General features: G+C 46.0%; 1 protein-coding gene across 1 annotated transcript in view; it reads right to left on the reverse strand.

Moving 5' to 3' along the window:
* Nucleotides 1–17,359, reverse strand: part of Shc3 (SHC adaptor protein 3) — a 117,478-nt gene that overhangs the window by 65,979 nt on the left and 34,140 nt on the right. The window contains exon 2 of the mRNA XM_036187784.1: nt 16,888–16,958. Coding sequence (XP_036043677.1) covers nt 16,888–16,958 — 71 coding nt within the window. The remainder of the gene's footprint in view (nt 1–16,887; nt 16,959–17,359) is intronic.

Genomic DNA, 17,359 nt, shown 5'->3' on the forward strand with positions numbered 1-17,359 from the left:
GGTGGCAACACCCCAAAGAGTAAAGAGCCAAAAGAGTTAAAAAAAAAAAAAAAAACTAACAACTAACATTCCTACAGTGTGGTGGTGTGAATGGGAATGGCCTCCACAGACTCATGTTTGAATACTTGGTGCCAGTTGGTGAAACTATTTGGGAAGGATTAGGAGGCATGGTCTTGTTGGAGGAGTATGTCACTGGAGACTGGGTTTCAGAGTGCTCTCTGCCTCCTGTTTATAGATCAACACATGTGCTCTCAGCTGTCCCTGTCACCATGCCTTTGATCTACCATGGTGGACTCTGACCCTCTGAAACTGTAAGCCCATGACATGCTTTCTCTTATAAGTTGCCTTGGTCATAGTGTTTGTCACAGCAATTGAAAAGTATCTATGGTAGACAGAAAGTAGAAAGCTGAGTGCCCAGGCCTGGAGAGATGGCTCAGTAGGTTTAATGCTTGCGGGACCTGAGTTCCATTCCCAGAATCCACATCAAAAGCTGGGCACAGTGGCTTGTGCCTGAACCCCAGTGCTGGAAAGTTAGGGAGAGGAGGATCCCTGTGGCCTGCTGGCCAGCCCCAGGTCCCAGTGAGACCTGTCTCAAAGGCAAAATGGACAGCTGCTCTGAGGAAAAACATCCAAGGCTGGGCCACTGCCTCTTGCCCTCTACAGCTGTATGTGATTCTGCCCCATTTGCACATAGTCAGTGCTGTGGATATCGCTCTGTGTAAATAAAGTTCTGATTGGCCAGTGGCCAGGCAGGAAGTATAGGCAGGACAAGAGAGAAGAGAATTCTGGGAAGTAGAAGGTTGGAGAGAGAGACCGCCTACCACCGCCATGAAAAGCAACATGTAAAGACACTGGTAAGCCACAAGCCATGTGACAAAGTATAGACTAACAAAAATGGGTTAATTTAAGATAGAAAAGGTAGATAACAAGCAGCCTGCCACGGCCATACAGTTTGTAAGCAATATAAGTTTTTGTGTGCTTTCTTGGTTGGGTCTGAGCGACTGTGGGACTGGCGGGTAAGAGATTTGTCCTGACTGGGCCAGGCAGGAAAACTCTAACTACAGTCTTGGGGGTGCTAGAGAACACAGAGAAAATTCCATCTATGCAGTTATGATGATGACATCATCCACACTGGGGTGTGACTTTTCAGTGATGTAACTGGGGGGGGGGGGTCACCCGGTGCATAAACTCTCACCCATACTCCTGTAAGTAACCCCAGTAGCCTCATGGGTTCTCTAAGCAGCCTTTGGTAAGGTTGTCACTAGGTCTCTCATTGATGTCCTGTCTGGAGTGACTAGACATGTGTTTTCCTTGTGGCTGTAGAAGCCCAGAAACCTAAGTCGGGACTCCCCCAGCATATCCTGAGAAAGGGCCCTGCTCAGTGCCAAACACAAAAGGCCCAGAAGCTGTCTTCCATAGACACTAAAACCAACAGGCTCAGGAGGGGAAGACAGTGGTCAACAGCACATGCAACACAAAACTTGGACGCGTGAAGGTGGTTATTTAATCCTATACTTTGAAAAAACAGGGCACAAAACTTTAAATAAAAGGTAACTGCAAAAGTATGGAAATCTCCTACCCACTTTTACATATCTGCACTCTTCCCAAATTCCACAAGTGAATACATACATGTTTCTTTTTTTAAAAAAAAAGTTTTGAAGATTCATTTTAATTATGTTGTGTGTATCTTGTGAATGTATCCACATGAGTGAATGCAGGTGCCTTCCAACACCAGAAGAGGCTATCAGATCCCTTGAAGCTGAGATTACAGGCATTTGTGAGCTGCAGGATGTGAGTGCTGGGAAGCAATTCATGTCTTCCTGATAAAGCAGAACACATCCCTAACCTCTGGGCTCTCTACAGCTCCTGTAATGTGTTTCTTTTACAGTAAAATGAATTCATTGCTAAGACATGGGGGTTAGCATAAAGCAGCTTTCTCAGGCTCTGGGATATACTAGAACAAACTCTGAGGACAATTTGTGTTGTCATAATGTTGGCGAGGGGTTGTGGCATTTCACGGGTGGAGGTTGGGGGTCTGATAAACATCCCCAAATTCACAGGACAGCCAACCTCAAAAAGCTTTTTCTCTTCCTGCTGACCCAAGGCAGTGGGTGGGTCGAGCCCCACAAGAAACCAACACCTGCAGGGTGAGGCTGTCCTGAGCAACCTCAGTTTGCCGCGTGGTTGTGCAAGCATGCACCGTGCAGGTGGAGAGTGAGGTAGACTCAGTCATAATCACTAAGTTTTCATCCTTCCCAGATTACCAGGCTGCAGGCCCCTGGGCAGCCTGGGGCCTCTTCCCTGTCACTTACTAACCCACAGATCACTGAGGGGTTGAAAAAAAATGTGGGTAGGGACAGAATAGTCCTCTGACAATATGCAAGGCCAGGTGTAAACATCTGTTCTTTATTTTTGAGACAAACCCTCATGTGTCCCAAGGATGGAATATATAACTAAGTATGACCTCGAACTTCTAGTCACCTGGCTGAGGATGGAACCCCAGGCCTTGTACATTCTTGGCATGTGCTCTACCAACTGAGTCACAACTTCAGTCCATAAAAAACCACCCTTAATTATGTCTCATGCTGTGGTGGGTCAGGTTTCCCCAGATGCCCTGGGAACACAGGCAAAGGGACAGCTGTGAGGCTAACTCAACACATGTTCACATACACATCATACATATGCACCCAAATCCAGTCCTGGGGAGACCAACACTGCTTGATTGAAACAGAAGAAAACAAGACAGGGAATGGGCAGAGCACCCAAAATACCACGGCAACATGGGATGGTAAGAGCAATAGGTGGTGCCTCCCACCACCTCTACAGTGAGCACTTCTTAAGGCAGGTGTTCAAGCTCATGAGGTGATGCTACAGGGGCCTCAGGGTGGGGTGAAGGAGGCCAGCTCTGGGCAGCAGCAGACAACAGCAGGAGACCTAAGGTTCATGTTAGATCTCAGTGGCAGGGTTCTTACCTAGTGTGTGCAAGGCCATGAATGAGTGAATAAATGTTTGTAAAAAGAACAAAAGTCACCTGTTATCTCCCCAGAATGGAAGGCAGGCTCAGGCTTACTGCTCAACATTGTGCATCTTCCTCAGATCATAGCTTAAGTATTAAGGTGCATTTAACTAAATTACAGGAAATTGCAAGTTGGCTAATTGAATAAAATTTTCAGTGTTCAAAGATTTTCCTTCCAATAAAAAGCAATCAAAGTCTTCCATTTCTTCAAAGTTGGAAGGAGTTGGTAAAAACTTGAGAGAAATGGCATTCTACCAAAATACCAAAAGCTGCGTTTCCTAAAGGAAGTCACTGCCAAGCATGAGTGGTCTCATGTATTTTCATTTGTAAGCTGACCCTGAGGCAGAATAGAAGGGAAAATAATTCAATGTCATATCTGGTCTGCTGGTCTCTTAGCCAATTGCTTTCTCTTGGTTTTGAGTCATTACCATGAAGTCTTGAAAACTAAAGATTTTGTTGTGTGCTGCACTGTGGGCTCATGTGATAGGGAGTATTGACTGTCAATTTGAGGTCGAGTAGGCCTCTAGACACATTTGGGAGGGACTGTCTGGACGACAGTTAGTGCCAAGGATTCTAGGAGGGATTAGTCTTGATTACATCATCAGTGTCAGAAGGTCAAACAAGTGTAAGTAGAACCTGAGCTGTGCATGGAGAAGGCGAGCCGGATACCAGCATGCATGTGCTCACCGCTCTCCATTTCTGATTGTGCTTGTCACATAACTAGGCTCCTTAGGCCTCTACGTCTCTCCTGCTATGATGTACTGTAACTGGGAATTGTGAACCAAAATAAATTCATTCTCCTTAACTTGCTTGTGTCAGGGTATTTCATCACTGCAACAGGAAGAAACAAAGGCATTTCTGGGAAGTTCCTGTCACCAAGATGATCCCGTGAAGGAAACTCAAACCCTCAAATTAAAAAGCTCTCTGGGCTGAGACTGATTTGGAATTTCAGGGCTATCAACGAGAAAATGCTGTGATTCTGAGGCAACACAGATGAGTTCAGCATTTTCTACAGTATAAATGCACCAACAGTGAATACAGAAAATATGCAATCTTGGCTGGCAAGATGGCCGGCAATAACGGCACTTGTTGCCAAGCCCGACTACCGGAGTTTGATCCCTAGGACCCTCATGGTAGAAGGAGAGATAAGAACCCTACAAGTTATCCTCTAACCCCACATCTGTGTAGTGGCATGTGCACGCCCCCTAAAAAATAAGCATGGCTTTAAATTATTTTTGTTTCTAAACTGATCTTTGTTAGTATAAGAAATACAACGATGTTTGTATACTGATCCGACACCATGTAGTTTTTCTGAACTGCTAGCTCTTGTGCCTTCCATACAGTTTCTTGGGGGTCGTATATAGAGATGAAGACAGTTTAATTTCACTGTGTCCCACTGGCATGGCTTTTCTCTGTCTGGTCTCACTGGCTAGGGATCTCCAGCAGTGTTAAATGGCGACACTGAAAGCAGTATTGTCCTACCTCCGATTCGCAGAGGGAAATGTTCCCACCGCGCACTGACGCTGGCTGGAGGCTTTCTCTTCCCAATGTTTTCAGGTTTCTGTTGGGCACCTTTTCTGCCTCCGCCAAGCTGTTCATATGGTTTTTCTTTTTAGTTTGACAATATGAAGAATTGTCATTTTAAGTATTAAGCCCATTGTATAATCCTTGCAAAATACCTTCAGAGTGTTATCTTTCTGAGGCATCTTGGAGCCCGTCAGAAGTTTCTTGTAAGAGTTTTGTGTCTGTGAGGTGTTGTTTGGTTGTTTTCTTTGACGATCTCTGTCTGGTTTTAGTTTCAGGATAACATTGGACTCATAAAATGAATTGGAAAGTGTCCCTTCTGTTCGCTGGAACAGATTGAGGAAACTGGTGCTACCTCTCCCTTAAGTGTTCAGAGCCATCTGGCCTTAGAGTTTTCTCTATGGGGAGGTCTTCTTTAGTGATGCATTTCATTCAATAGATAGAGCCTATATGGGTCACCTACTCTTCATTCAGGGAATGTGGATAGTTGTTCCTTCTAGGAATTCATCCACTTTGTCTCAGTTATCAAATGTGCTGGCATAGCTGCCCCATCCCTCTCACTCCCTCAGTACGCTCAGCAGAGAGGGCATCCCGCCTCCATTCCTGATGTTGATCTGTACCTCTCTTCTCTTCTTCCCTTCCTCCCTTCCCTTCCCTTCTCTCCTCATCCTCCTTCTTTTTCTCTCCATCGCATCCTCTCCCTCTGTTTATATCTTTAGAAACCTTTTATGCTACATATTATTATTATTAATTATTGTTCTTGTTGTTGTTATTGTGTGGTGTGGTGTATGTGTGTGTGTGTGTGTGTGTGTCTGTGTCTGTGTGTGTGTCTGTGTGTGTGTCTGTGTGTGTGTGTGTAGGCACATGCACACCATAGCACAGGACAACTTTCAGGAGTCAGTTCTTTCTTCCTACTGTCTGTTGCTGAGATCATGCTCAGACTGTCAGGCTTGTACCACTTAGCCATTTCTCCTTTCCTAATGACAATTTTTTGAAAGTCACTACTGCGTTCAAATTTTTCTGCTTGTTCTGAGTCCACTTTTATCATTGCCAGTGCTCCTGCAATGGCACAAAGGACAAGGGCACCTGAGAAGACCCTGGTGACAAGAGCTGTCAGTCCAGAGGTGACTCAGCATACTTCGGATCCAAGTGTGACATTTCCAGGAACACTTTTATCTTTCCTTTAAACAAGGTCTCACTAGTGCTCAAGCTATTGATTCTGTATTCTGTATTGTGTGTCTATTCTCTCCTCTCCTTTCCTTATGATCCTCCTGCCTCAGCCTTCTGAGTGCTGGGCTCAGAGGCATGTGCTATTTCACTCACAGGAACACTTTTTAGTATTGCTGTATGTTCCTCTTGACAGATACACAACTGTATTTTGATACAAATCTTGTCTACAGTAATCCAAAATATACTTTTTCCCGTATATCCACTGATTCTAAGTGACATGAGAGCATTGTATCATGTTTAAAGGGGTGGGAGGGGCTAGTCACTGTTTATGAAAAAAACAAAGTTTTAGAGTGGATCCCAAGAGAAGGGGAGCAGGTTTAAGAGATGAACAGAGGAAATGGAGAATTGGGGCCAGGCCATGCAGAACTCTGAGAGCTAATAATGTTCCCCCTGCATTCTGCATGTGTGCATGGTGGGGTGTACCAAGGAGCCAAGTATGTTGAACAAGGACAGGGAACTGGGGACATGGGGAGAAGGCTCAGTGGGTAAGTACAAGCGTGAGGATCTAAGTTTGAATCCCCAGAACCCACCCATGCAAAACCTGACAGGGCAGTTCACAGCTGTAATCCCAACTCTCCTACCTTGAGATGGGGGGGGCGGGCGGGGGGAAGAGGAGAGAATGCCTGGAAGCTTGAGGAACAGCTGGCCAGGTATATGCACCAGAAAACACTCCAACAAGGTGGAAGGTGAGGACAGACAACCTTCATACATACACACGCCGTAGCATATGTGCACTAACACACACACACACACACACACACACACACACACACACACTTTTTTTTTAATTAGGAACAAAGGAAATTGAAGGTAAGACATTAGAAAAGAAAGTTGGTGATCCCCAGCAAGTGAACAGGAAGAAAGATAAGCTTAAGCAGCACCAAGTATCCAGCTGGATTGTGGTGACAGCAAAGGCTGACAGGGGAGGTAGGGTACTGTGGTGGCAGCACTCAGGGACAACAGCCTCAACAGGGTGACAGACTCAGGACTGGCAACTCGCTGACCCAGCACTAAGCACAGCCAGAGGCCCCTGTAAATACACCCTGGACTGTAGGGGGCATGCCTAGAAGTGCAGTGACGTTTGCCAACAGAAGATGATACGACAAAATGAAACTCTGGGCCAGTGAGATGGGTCAGAGGGTAAAGAAAGAGCTCGCCACCAGGCCGAAGACCCAAGTCCAAGCCCCAGGACCTATGTGGTAATTCCACAAGTTGTCCTCTGACCTCCACATGTGTGCCATGACATGTGTGCATACATACACAGACACACGAATAAATAAATAAATATTTTAAAAAGAAGAAAATAGACTCTGAGCCAAGCTGGCTGAGCCCTTTTCTGTGCTAGAAGCTAATTAAATGTTTCCAGACATCGACTCTGTGGATTCCCAATCCTACATGGGAGGAGATACCATCACAGTTACACTGAAGTGCTCAGGAACCTCATGAAATACAACGAACTCAAGCCATGCGTGCAGGGCCACTCAGCTGAAAGGTCCTGAGCCCAGACTGCCTGGCCCAAAAGGCAGCCAAGGGATCCTTCTGGAATCATCTATTTAGGAGATGCTTGCAGTCAAAGGCAGAAAATGAGCAGTAAGAGAGGTACACTGTGACACAAATATGCTTCTGGCATGAGGATTATAAATACACACCATGCCAGATGGTCCTTACAGAGAGCATGGGGAGGGATGCCACAGAACTGTGGTATGGATGCTATTTAAACCACCTTCAGCCACCAAGTCCCCTGTGATCTCCATTTTTAAAATTCCTGGATGAGTGGGCTCTGTTGGGGAGTTGGGGGCAGAATGGACTTATTTCCAAAGCTGTGGTTTCATGTTTCTGAAGTTAAAAATGAATTTCCCAAAGAATTAATAAAAAATAGTTTTTCTTGGAGTAGAGAATAATACTTCCCAGAGTGGGTTCCTGAACAGGATCAGGACCTCAAAACATGTTAGAAACTGAAGTTCATGTGGTCCACCCCATTCTTCATGTTACAATCATGGGATGTAATGTGGGCCTGAGTTTGAGAATGGGTGCTCTGGAGACTGAGGGGGCCTATGGGTGGGGTCTGAATCCCATGCAAAGAGCCTATAGGTCTCTGTGGCCCTGCTCTGTGCAAACTGCTTCCATTTATTTATTCACTTATTTGGTGTGTGTGTGAAGCACTCTCCACTCCAGGCTAGCTGCCTGCACTTGAGTCTCTCATCATTGTTTCCTATACAGCTGTAGAAGCGCCGGAGCATTGTCCACTACCACATCCCTCTTTATGCGGCTTCTGGGGACCCAAACCCCACTCATCAGGCTTGTGAGACAAGTAGTTTTTCTCGCTCAGTCATCTCCACACCCCCAATCCCTTCTTAAGCTGGAACCCAAGGTCAGAAGTGTCACCCTCTGGTGCCCCTTAGTTCCTTGTCTGGAGCTAAGGCACAGATGCCCTTGGGGACAACCTGACACCAACTCATAGCTACTGTTTGCATCTTGAAGTCCCTTGGTTGGGTAGAACCAAGTTGAGAACCTAGTGTCAATCATTAGGAGGTGGGCCTCATAGAAGGCCTTCGACCAGTGGAAGCATGTCCTTGAAGGTGCTTGTAGGCCTTCCTCTCTTTCTCTCTTGTTCCTTAGCTCACATGATGTAACTGGTTTTGCAATACCACATGCTTTGACCATGATGAATGGCCTCATGAAGGGGCCAGTCAATCATGGAGTAAAACCTTCAAGACTGTGAGGCAAAATAAATCTTTCTCTATGTAAGTGAATTACTTCTGTGTTTTGTTATATTGACATCAAGTGTGCATGTCCCAGAAGTAAACTCTACCAGGAGACTATCCTCCCATTTCCCAGCCTAGAATGGGCCATTCCTTTCCTAGGCAGAAAGGTTCACCAGGAGGCAGAGTCACCTTCCTCAATAAATAATAAATGAGTCAATCTTGAGGCAACTCTTCAACACTTGGTGTGGTTGACTACATGTTACTGTGACAAATACCTCACCAAACCAGTGGAAGGGAAGAAAGGCTTATTCTGGATCATAAGGGTTTCAGTCCATTAGAATAGAGATGGCCCCAGGGAAATTTATGGTGTCAGGAGTGTTTGCCAGAGACTCTTCTGGCCAAGAGAACAGGCCAGAACCAGGGATGGGTACAACCTTCAAAGTCTAGCTGCTCGGATGGGCTTCACCCTTTCTCTGCATGAACATGCCCCAACCAGCCACTCTTCCTTTTCTGGTCTTAGCAGCTCAAGCTCATCCAGGTGCCAATACCCATGCCAGTCCAAGGATCCAATTCTACTCACACATGTAAAACTGTTTGCTCTGGGGGTGGGAGGGAGACTCATAAGGCTCGGGAAGTAAACAAAACTTACAGGACTCACAAGACTCCCCAAACACACACACCCTAAGGCTAAATAAGCAGTAAGGATTGCTGGGGAAAGGATCCTCTAGTCAGCCAAGTTGCCTAGACACTATATGAGAGCTCCATGACTCAGCTTCCATGGGGATGCTGTAATTCTCCTAAGAGATTCCCCTTACCATGTCTTGGAATCTATTGGTGATTTGAGGGAAGTATACATATTATAAACACATGCAGCTACAAGTTTAATCAAGGTAACATCTTGTGAGTCCTTACTATCTGCCAGGGTTGTGCTGGACATTGCCACATAGCAATATATCGCCTAACTTTCACAAAGAATCTGGTAGCATATGTCATAGCCAAGGGGCAGAACCCAAGTACCTGTGCCCTGGGTTGTTTGGTGTCCTAACATCAAGGCATAGGGCAAGTGTACTATATAGTGTCTGGAGTGCAGTGTACTATATGGTCTCTGGAGCTGACTCATGTCCTCACTGGGTACCAATTGGAAGTTCTGCCCAGAATGGGTTAGCACAGTCATGTGTATCCAATGAGGGTGGTTTGATGAATGAGCCTGTTCCCACCCAACCAGGCCAAACACCTGCCACCATGCTCTCTCTTCTCTGAGGTTGGTGGAGAAACGTACCAGTGTTCACTGCCCCCTCTTCTGAAAAGTTCTCCTGGACTCAACTCCATCAAGAAGGAACCCTCTTCCACATTCCCAAATTAGCATCCTCTGACCTTCATGAGTGCACATATAGCCCACTGCCCTGAACACCTGGCCCCTGAGGCTCTCCACCACACCCCCTGTGCTTGGCACAAACTTAAATGTAAATATCAATAAATGGGAGACGAGAGCACACAAACATTCTAGCTGCTCAAGGCCAGTGTACCAGTGCCAATTGAGTCTTATTCCAAAGGCAGAGCACACACAGGCACAGGTGGCTTTTGAAAAATCAAATGTGGAACACTAAGTCCTCCCTGTGTCGTCTTGCCCTCAGGAGGGTTGTGAGACACCCAGGCTGAAAGCACGTTTTAGAACAAGTGCATTTAGAATGAGCAGGTAGGGCTCAAATCCAGCGACAGCCATTCCGAGCGCCGCCTGAGTGTACGGGGGCAGCAAGGGCCGATTCACACTGGTATTCTCTCTCCTCATTCTTAGCTCAGCTTCAGAGAAACTGTAAAAATACACTCGCTCCTTTCTCTGGCTCAGCTAACTGAAATCAACACAGGAGCTGTTTGTTCTGTAGTGACGAGGGAAATTTGGAATACAGGATTGGACTAGTCTACTTGTAAGGGTAAAATAGTGATGTGATCCTTCTCAGACCTAAGGGAGCAGGTGAACAGGGGTCCCCTTCATCAGCTACTCCGTAATGGATGTCCAAGTACATAGCATAACATGCTTTGTATTTATGAAGGCACTACTCCCTGGTATTACCTCACCCAGTGTTTGTCAAGTGAGAAAATCATCCTAATCCTAACGCAGGTAAAGCCCTGTCACCATGTCTTCGGAGACATGGAGCCCTGTAGTAATTCCTGCCCACTGAACTGAGCTGGTGCCATTCACTTCCAGGAGAAAATAATTAACAGGAGGACTGAATAAAAGATGGTCAGCACCTAACAGAGGTGTCACAGGACCACATAACCCTTAAGGCTCCCACAGGCCCAGGCCTTACCTGCCCTTCTTCCTGTCCTCCATCTTCCACTTACAAATGTACTCCTGGTGAGAGTGAGGCTTGAGGAAAGCAACCCACTGTAAACAACACAAATCTCTTGTTAGTAAATGTGCCCTGCACTGTTTGGGGCCCAAATGAATCTGTGAGTTGATGTCCACGTGATACAAATGGTGAGATGGAGGTGGCAGGTGGCAGAGGATGTCATGAGTTGGGTGAGCCCTCAGGTCAGGATGGCTGGTGTGCAGCCTGCCCTGATCCTGCCCCTCAAGGTGTGTGGTGATGGTTCACATGGCCTCGGGAAGCAGCAGAGCAAAGGTGGAGAGGTGGGGTGGGATGTAGGGATGAGAATCACAGATCTGAAGACAGTGGAGTAAAAGTTTTACCTGGAGTTAAAGAATGTGAGAACCCAAAGGCTGAGCTTTCCAGCTGTGAAATCTTGGAAGATGGAGTTGAGGCACCATGCTGGGGTCTGGTCCGGCACATCCTCCTTCAGCTGGAGAGGAATTGTCCCCTTGGAAGCAGATGTGAAGAGACCACACCCACATGGAGGCAGGTGTGAGGAAGCCACACCCACACGGGGCAGGTGTAAGGAGATCATGTGCATAAGGGGCAGATAGAGAAGGCTATATCCCAGTACACAGAGAACTGCCATTCTCAAAACACCATCCAGGCCCCTGCTCCCTTTTCAGATGGCCAGGGCTTAGTTGCTCTTTACTGACATTCATACTCCTGTAACTAGCAATGGTGTATCTCTCTTTCAGATCAACACCATGTGTTCACACCTCCAACTTTTAATCCACGCCCCTAGCATGAGAAGACCCCATGTCCTAGATTGTCACCAGATCTCTCAGTCATGGCTAATCGTGTGCCTGTGGGTACCTCTACCACATGTATTTGGTATCACACCCAGAGACAGTGCTTTGAACACCCACAGACGTACATTAGCACCCAGAGGAATGTCTCTGAGACCCCCGCCAGTACCCTGAGCAAGGACAGAGGGAAAAGAAAGAAAGATGCTTTGCTTCCACAACTTTTACCAGAGCAGAGACTCTCCCACTTTTCCTGTTTCAAACCCAAATTCCTGTTTGCAGAGGGCTGGACCACCACAAAGCCCACGTGGTACGTGTTGATTGCCACATGCAAAACTCCAAGCCTGACAGGGGTCTGTGGACACATTTAAATAAGGGATGAAAAAAAAAAAAAAAAAAAAAAACTTAAACACATCAAATTGTTTCCCTTTCTAGAGATTAGAGATGCAGCTTCATGTTGGACCCTGGACAACATCTCATCAATCACCTGCAACTCATTCAAGACTCTAGCAAGCCACATGTGGCTGAGGGCACAAGAGCACAGGACCTGGAGAGGAAGCTAACCAGACAGTTAAGATTCACCCCAGCATGGCAGGGAGTTGACTGGGATCCTTCGTGACCAGAAATCCATGTTTGACTTCAGTGATTAGTCGTAAGCTGCATCATTGCTATAACCAAACAGCTAACCAGAGACAACTTTAGGGGAGCAGGCTGTGCTTAGTCCTGCAGTTTAAGAAGGGGTGTGGCACAGTCCACTGTGGTGAAGATGGCAGGGCAGCAGGAGCATGCGACAGTGGGTCACACTGCACCCACAGCTGAGAAGCAGAGAGAGGTGAACGCTGGTGCTCAATGCAATTTCTTTGCTGTTCAGTCTAGGACCCTCAACTGCCCATATTCGGGGTAGGTCTCCCCTGCTTAGTTAAACCTATCTGGAAACATTCTCCGTGTCTCCTCCAGAGATGTGTTTCCATGGTGATTCTAAATCCCACCGATTTGAAAATGAAAATGAACCATCACACCCAGGATGTGTGTGAGGAATGAGGAGAGAAGGGAGGTCCTTGCTTCAGGTGGGTGACCACTCCTCCATCTGCTGTCCTTTATGTCTGGCTTGGGGCCTGCCCAGACACTCTTGGCACCTTGTGCATCTAGGGTATGACTTCTGGACAACAGTCAAGATTAAACATCGTTAGGGCCTTTGTAACATGGCTGGGGAAGTGCCACCTCTCTGAGGACTCTGGATTTAACTGCACAGTACAGATAGTCATAGCTTTCCACTGTCCAAACATTGGCCTTGGGGGAACTTCCAGTGACAGAGTTTAACACAAGTGGCCAAGGACATTTCTTGTCCTTTTGCAGTTCTCAGCCAGCAGGCTGCTCTGAGCAGATTCACAAAGCACCTTCTCCAGAAGGAGTCCCCACCAGATGAGGTCAGGGCCCCCTGACCCAGGAAATATTGTCTTGCAGTTCCAGCAGTACAGATAAGGAGATAGAAGCTTTGAGGCCAGGGCCAGTGTCCCACCTCTGGGTCACAGTGGCCAGTGTGGAAACCCAACAGCCTTGCATAGATAAATGTGGAGACATCCAATGGACCTCCTGTTGGGAACCAGGGGACATCAGTCCTGGTTCCCATCCTTGGTCCTTGAGCTCTTCATGGGACACAGAGCAGGCAGAGATTTTATCATATTTGGGAGTGGAGGAAAGTGAGGTCATCAGCTTGCTGAGCTAGCTTGGAAACCCAAAAACAAGTTTCACTGTCCCCTGCAGTGGGGCTTCTTTGACACTGCAAAATGAACTTCCCATCCACAAATGTGGGAAGTGGGGGTACAAATGCTCTATTCTACAACTGTGCTGGACAAGGTTACATTTAGGGGAGGGCAGAGGATTTGTGTTCTCTGAGCCTGCTGAGAAGGAGCCCTGTGGGAAGCAGTTTCCTCTCCAGAATCTCCCACAAGCCTCCACAAGCACTGAAGTCCTTAGCTCCGCTGTACATCCCATCAACACAAGGGTGTGGGAGAAGCAATACCTGCTGCAGCCTTGCTGCCCCTCATACTGTGGATGCTTGCTTGTAGGCCTGTGTCCAATGTGATGAATAACATCTTAGCAATAGGACTAAATAAACTCCAACAGAGCTCCTATGACCAGGCCTTTTCCTGTAATAATTCTGGTCCCCTTCTTATTAGGTGTCCAAATACAAACCAAGCTCAATGTTTCAGATCAAAATCGGCCTTGCAGAGAAGGGCCATCTCAGCACAGTGGGCAGTGAGTGGAGTGAACGCACCATTCCAATTCCCCTAAACTCCTCTATCAGGAATATAGGATTTTTGACAGCCACTGAGCCACTAAGTCTAGAAGCAATTAAACTTCTTTTTTAAAGTTATGTTTTAATTGGAAAACAGTTAAAAGTTCATCTTTTAGTGGAAATCAATGGCTACTATTGTTGAAAAGAAAACAATAACCAAACTCAGTTGCCAAGAAACAGAACAAATATATGGGTGAGAATCTTAAGTTATATTTTAAAATGCAGTAAAGCAGGTGCCTAGAGGTTATTTGCTTACAAAAGTGGATTTAATTAAATAAATATCATGACCAAAATATTTTTAGAAACGAGTTCACCTAGTGCCTATATAATCTGACCAAGCTAAATTTCCATGAAACCTCCCAAGAATATCCTTACTATATAAATTCTGGAGGAAGTATTTAATCAAGGAGGCAGGCACAGTTAACACCTAGTTACTAGTAAGGCCTTAATAGCTCCACATTGTGCTGAATCCACAAAGCAGGGCAGAGCATTCCTCTGGATGCAAACAGCTTTTTTTTTAGTGCTGATGGATCAAATTGTTTTGTGTGAGTATGCTCCAGGAATTAACTTCACTAAGAAACATGCCACATAATAGCGATGATATCCCAGGGATAAGGAGCATCACAGAGGTTGACAACATAACTTTCAAGAGTCTAACGAAACCCAAGGCAATACTGCTTCAACCTTGGATGTGACACCACCTTGTCTGAGTCCAGGATTGACATTCCACTTGCCCTATTGCACTGAAGCATTTCTACACAGTGGGATGGGACTGGAGAAAGGCATCCTACCTCCATACCCACCACGGTCAGCTCCATCTGCTTTCTTCTACAGGGTGAGTACTTCTGTCCTCTTGGATCCTACCCACAGTTCCCCAAGAAGAAAATCCTCACCCAAGGGAAAACTATAATTACTTGCTTGTGCCCTCCCCTACTAGCTCCCCTTACTACTACCCCAGAGGAGCAGGGCTCATTAAATGACCCCAGTCATTTGTGTGTCATCTTGCTCAACCCTGGGCAGCTTGGCAGAGCAGACAGCCCACATCACCCAGCAGCACAAATGACATAATTTAATAAATACATCAATGGCACAAAGGTGCCTCAGAAATCCCAAGAGGGAACCCAGTGGAAACAATTGTAGACTTTATCCCCTTTAAAAACAACCACCATACAGGTGAATGTGAACATCACACACAGTTCCTACATCCCTAAGCAGTGGGATGGAGGAACTCCCACTGCACTTGATGAAACAGTGTATACCTTGTCAGTGAGAGAAAGTGAACATGCCCATTGTGGTTTGCATAGGAATGGCCCCCATGGGCTCATATACTTCAGTGCTTGGTCATTAGGGAGTGGCACTGCTTGAGAGGGATTAGGAGATATGGCCTTGTTGGAGAAGGTGTGGCCTTGTTGGAGGGGTGGGCTTTGCAGTTTCATATCCTCAAGCTATGCCCAGTCTCTCTCTTTCTACTACCTGTGGATCAAGATGTAGGACTCTCAGCTCCTTCTCCAGCACATCTGTCTGCATGCTACCATGCTTCCCTCCATCACAATAATGGACTGAACCTCTGAACTATAAGGCAGCCCCAATTAAATGTTTTCCTTTATAAGAGTTGCCATATTCTGCCTGAACTGGTCTACTTTAGTGACCAGCCTAGCAAATAACCTAGCTGTCATCATAGAGCCTTTGTCCAGTGACTGATGTAGGCAGATACAGAGATCCATGGCCAGGCACCAGGCTGAGCTCTGGGAATCCAGTTGATGAGAGAGAGGAGAGATCATGATGGAGGACGTGCAGAGATGACCGGCCACACTAGTGGAAGCCCATGAACTGTGGACTAGTAGCTGTGGAGCCCCCATGGGACTGGACTAGGCCCTCTGGATATGGAAGATGGTTGTTTGGCTCAAATTGTTTGGGGGGGGGCACCCAGACTGGGGGATCGGGATCTGTCCCTAGTCTATGGGCAGGCTTCTGGAATCCGGTGCCTGTAGTGTGACACCTTGCACAGCCTTAGTGCAGTGGGAAGGGGCTTAGACCTGCCTAGGCTCAGTGTGCTGGGCTCTGCTGACTCCCCATGGGAGGCCTCAATTTGGGGGATGCAGGGATGTGGTGTGTGTGTGTGTGTGTGTGTGTGTGTGAGAGAGAGAGAGAGAGAGAGAGAGAGAGAGAGAGAGAGAGAGAGAGAGAGAGAAGTGGAAGGGGGTGCTATGTTAGGGGAGGGGGCAAGTGGAACAGGAAAGGACAATTGGGGAGAAAATAAAAATTACATGTTTCCTCTCATTTTCAGAATAAAAATACATGCAACATGAAAGTAGAAAGAGTATTTGGGGAGAGAAGAGGACATGTGAGAAGGGAAAGAGGGAGAAAGGAGAGGAACCAGAGGTGAATATGAACACAGTAAATCAGCATGCATGTGTGGCAGTATAATGAAGTCCAGTGTTTTTTCACTAAAATAAGTAAAAATCCAATAAGATGTCATAACAAACCCAATATTTCCTATATGACCTAAAATATTAATTGAAAATAAAAAAATAATTTTCCCCCATGAATATTTCTACATCTAATCCCATGAATTTGTTCTCTCTGTGCACTATTGGAAACTCACTCTAGATGTCTTGATCTTTGTTTTCCCAGAAAGAATATAGTTTGATAATTTTAGTATTGATCTTGCATTAGTGGTTCCTAGATTAAGGAAACAAACATGAACACACAAGTTATCCCTTAATTATGATTGTGTTTGCAGCTTCATTATAAAAAAGACCCCAGAAGGGACACGTGTCCATCATGGTGCTCTTAATGAGAGATATCTCTCCACACATAGACAGGTACAACTATATTTTAACACATATTTTAACACAGTGTGAGTCCTGAGTCCATTACCAGCCTCCAGTGCCAAAAGGATCAGGCTTTCTTCTAGAAATTCCTAGGATGTAAACTTTTAAGATCTTTCCTTTCAAAGATAAACTCACAGGTGTCTACTTCCAGGAGAGCTTACCTGGTAATCTGAGTTCTTGTACTGAAGTCAAGAGACCTCATTGAGCGCAGAACTTCAATGCACCCCAAGTACTGTAAGGGAAAAAAATAGTTCATGAGCCCTGGGAACTGAGAGTAATAGAAAAGTCCTAATGATGTCAGGGGGGTTGGGGAAGGAATAGACATTCTTACATTACATTGTACCTTTAAATTCAAGGGAACGGGGTTGGTGAGATGGCTTAATGATTAAAAGTGTCTGCCTCCAAGTCTCGTGCCCTGAGTTTAATCCCTGGGACCCACAGGGTAGAAGTAGCTATAACTTCTACAAGCTGTCCTCTGACCCCTACATGCGCACTGCTATGCTCTTGCTATCTACCTATCTGTCTGTCTGTCTCCCACAGAGAGAGAATAAATAATTTTAATATAAGATGATTTAAATTCTAGGTATGACTGTGTTTTTATTAAAACCCTAAACCTAAACTTTTATCTATTAG

Source organism: Onychomys torridus, chromosome 5 (genome assembly GCF_903995425.1).
Source record: "Onychomys torridus chromosome 5, mOncTor1.1, whole genome shotgun sequence".
In the NCBI taxonomy this organism is placed as follows: domain Eukaryota; kingdom Metazoa; phylum Chordata; class Mammalia; order Rodentia; family Cricetidae; genus Onychomys; species Onychomys torridus.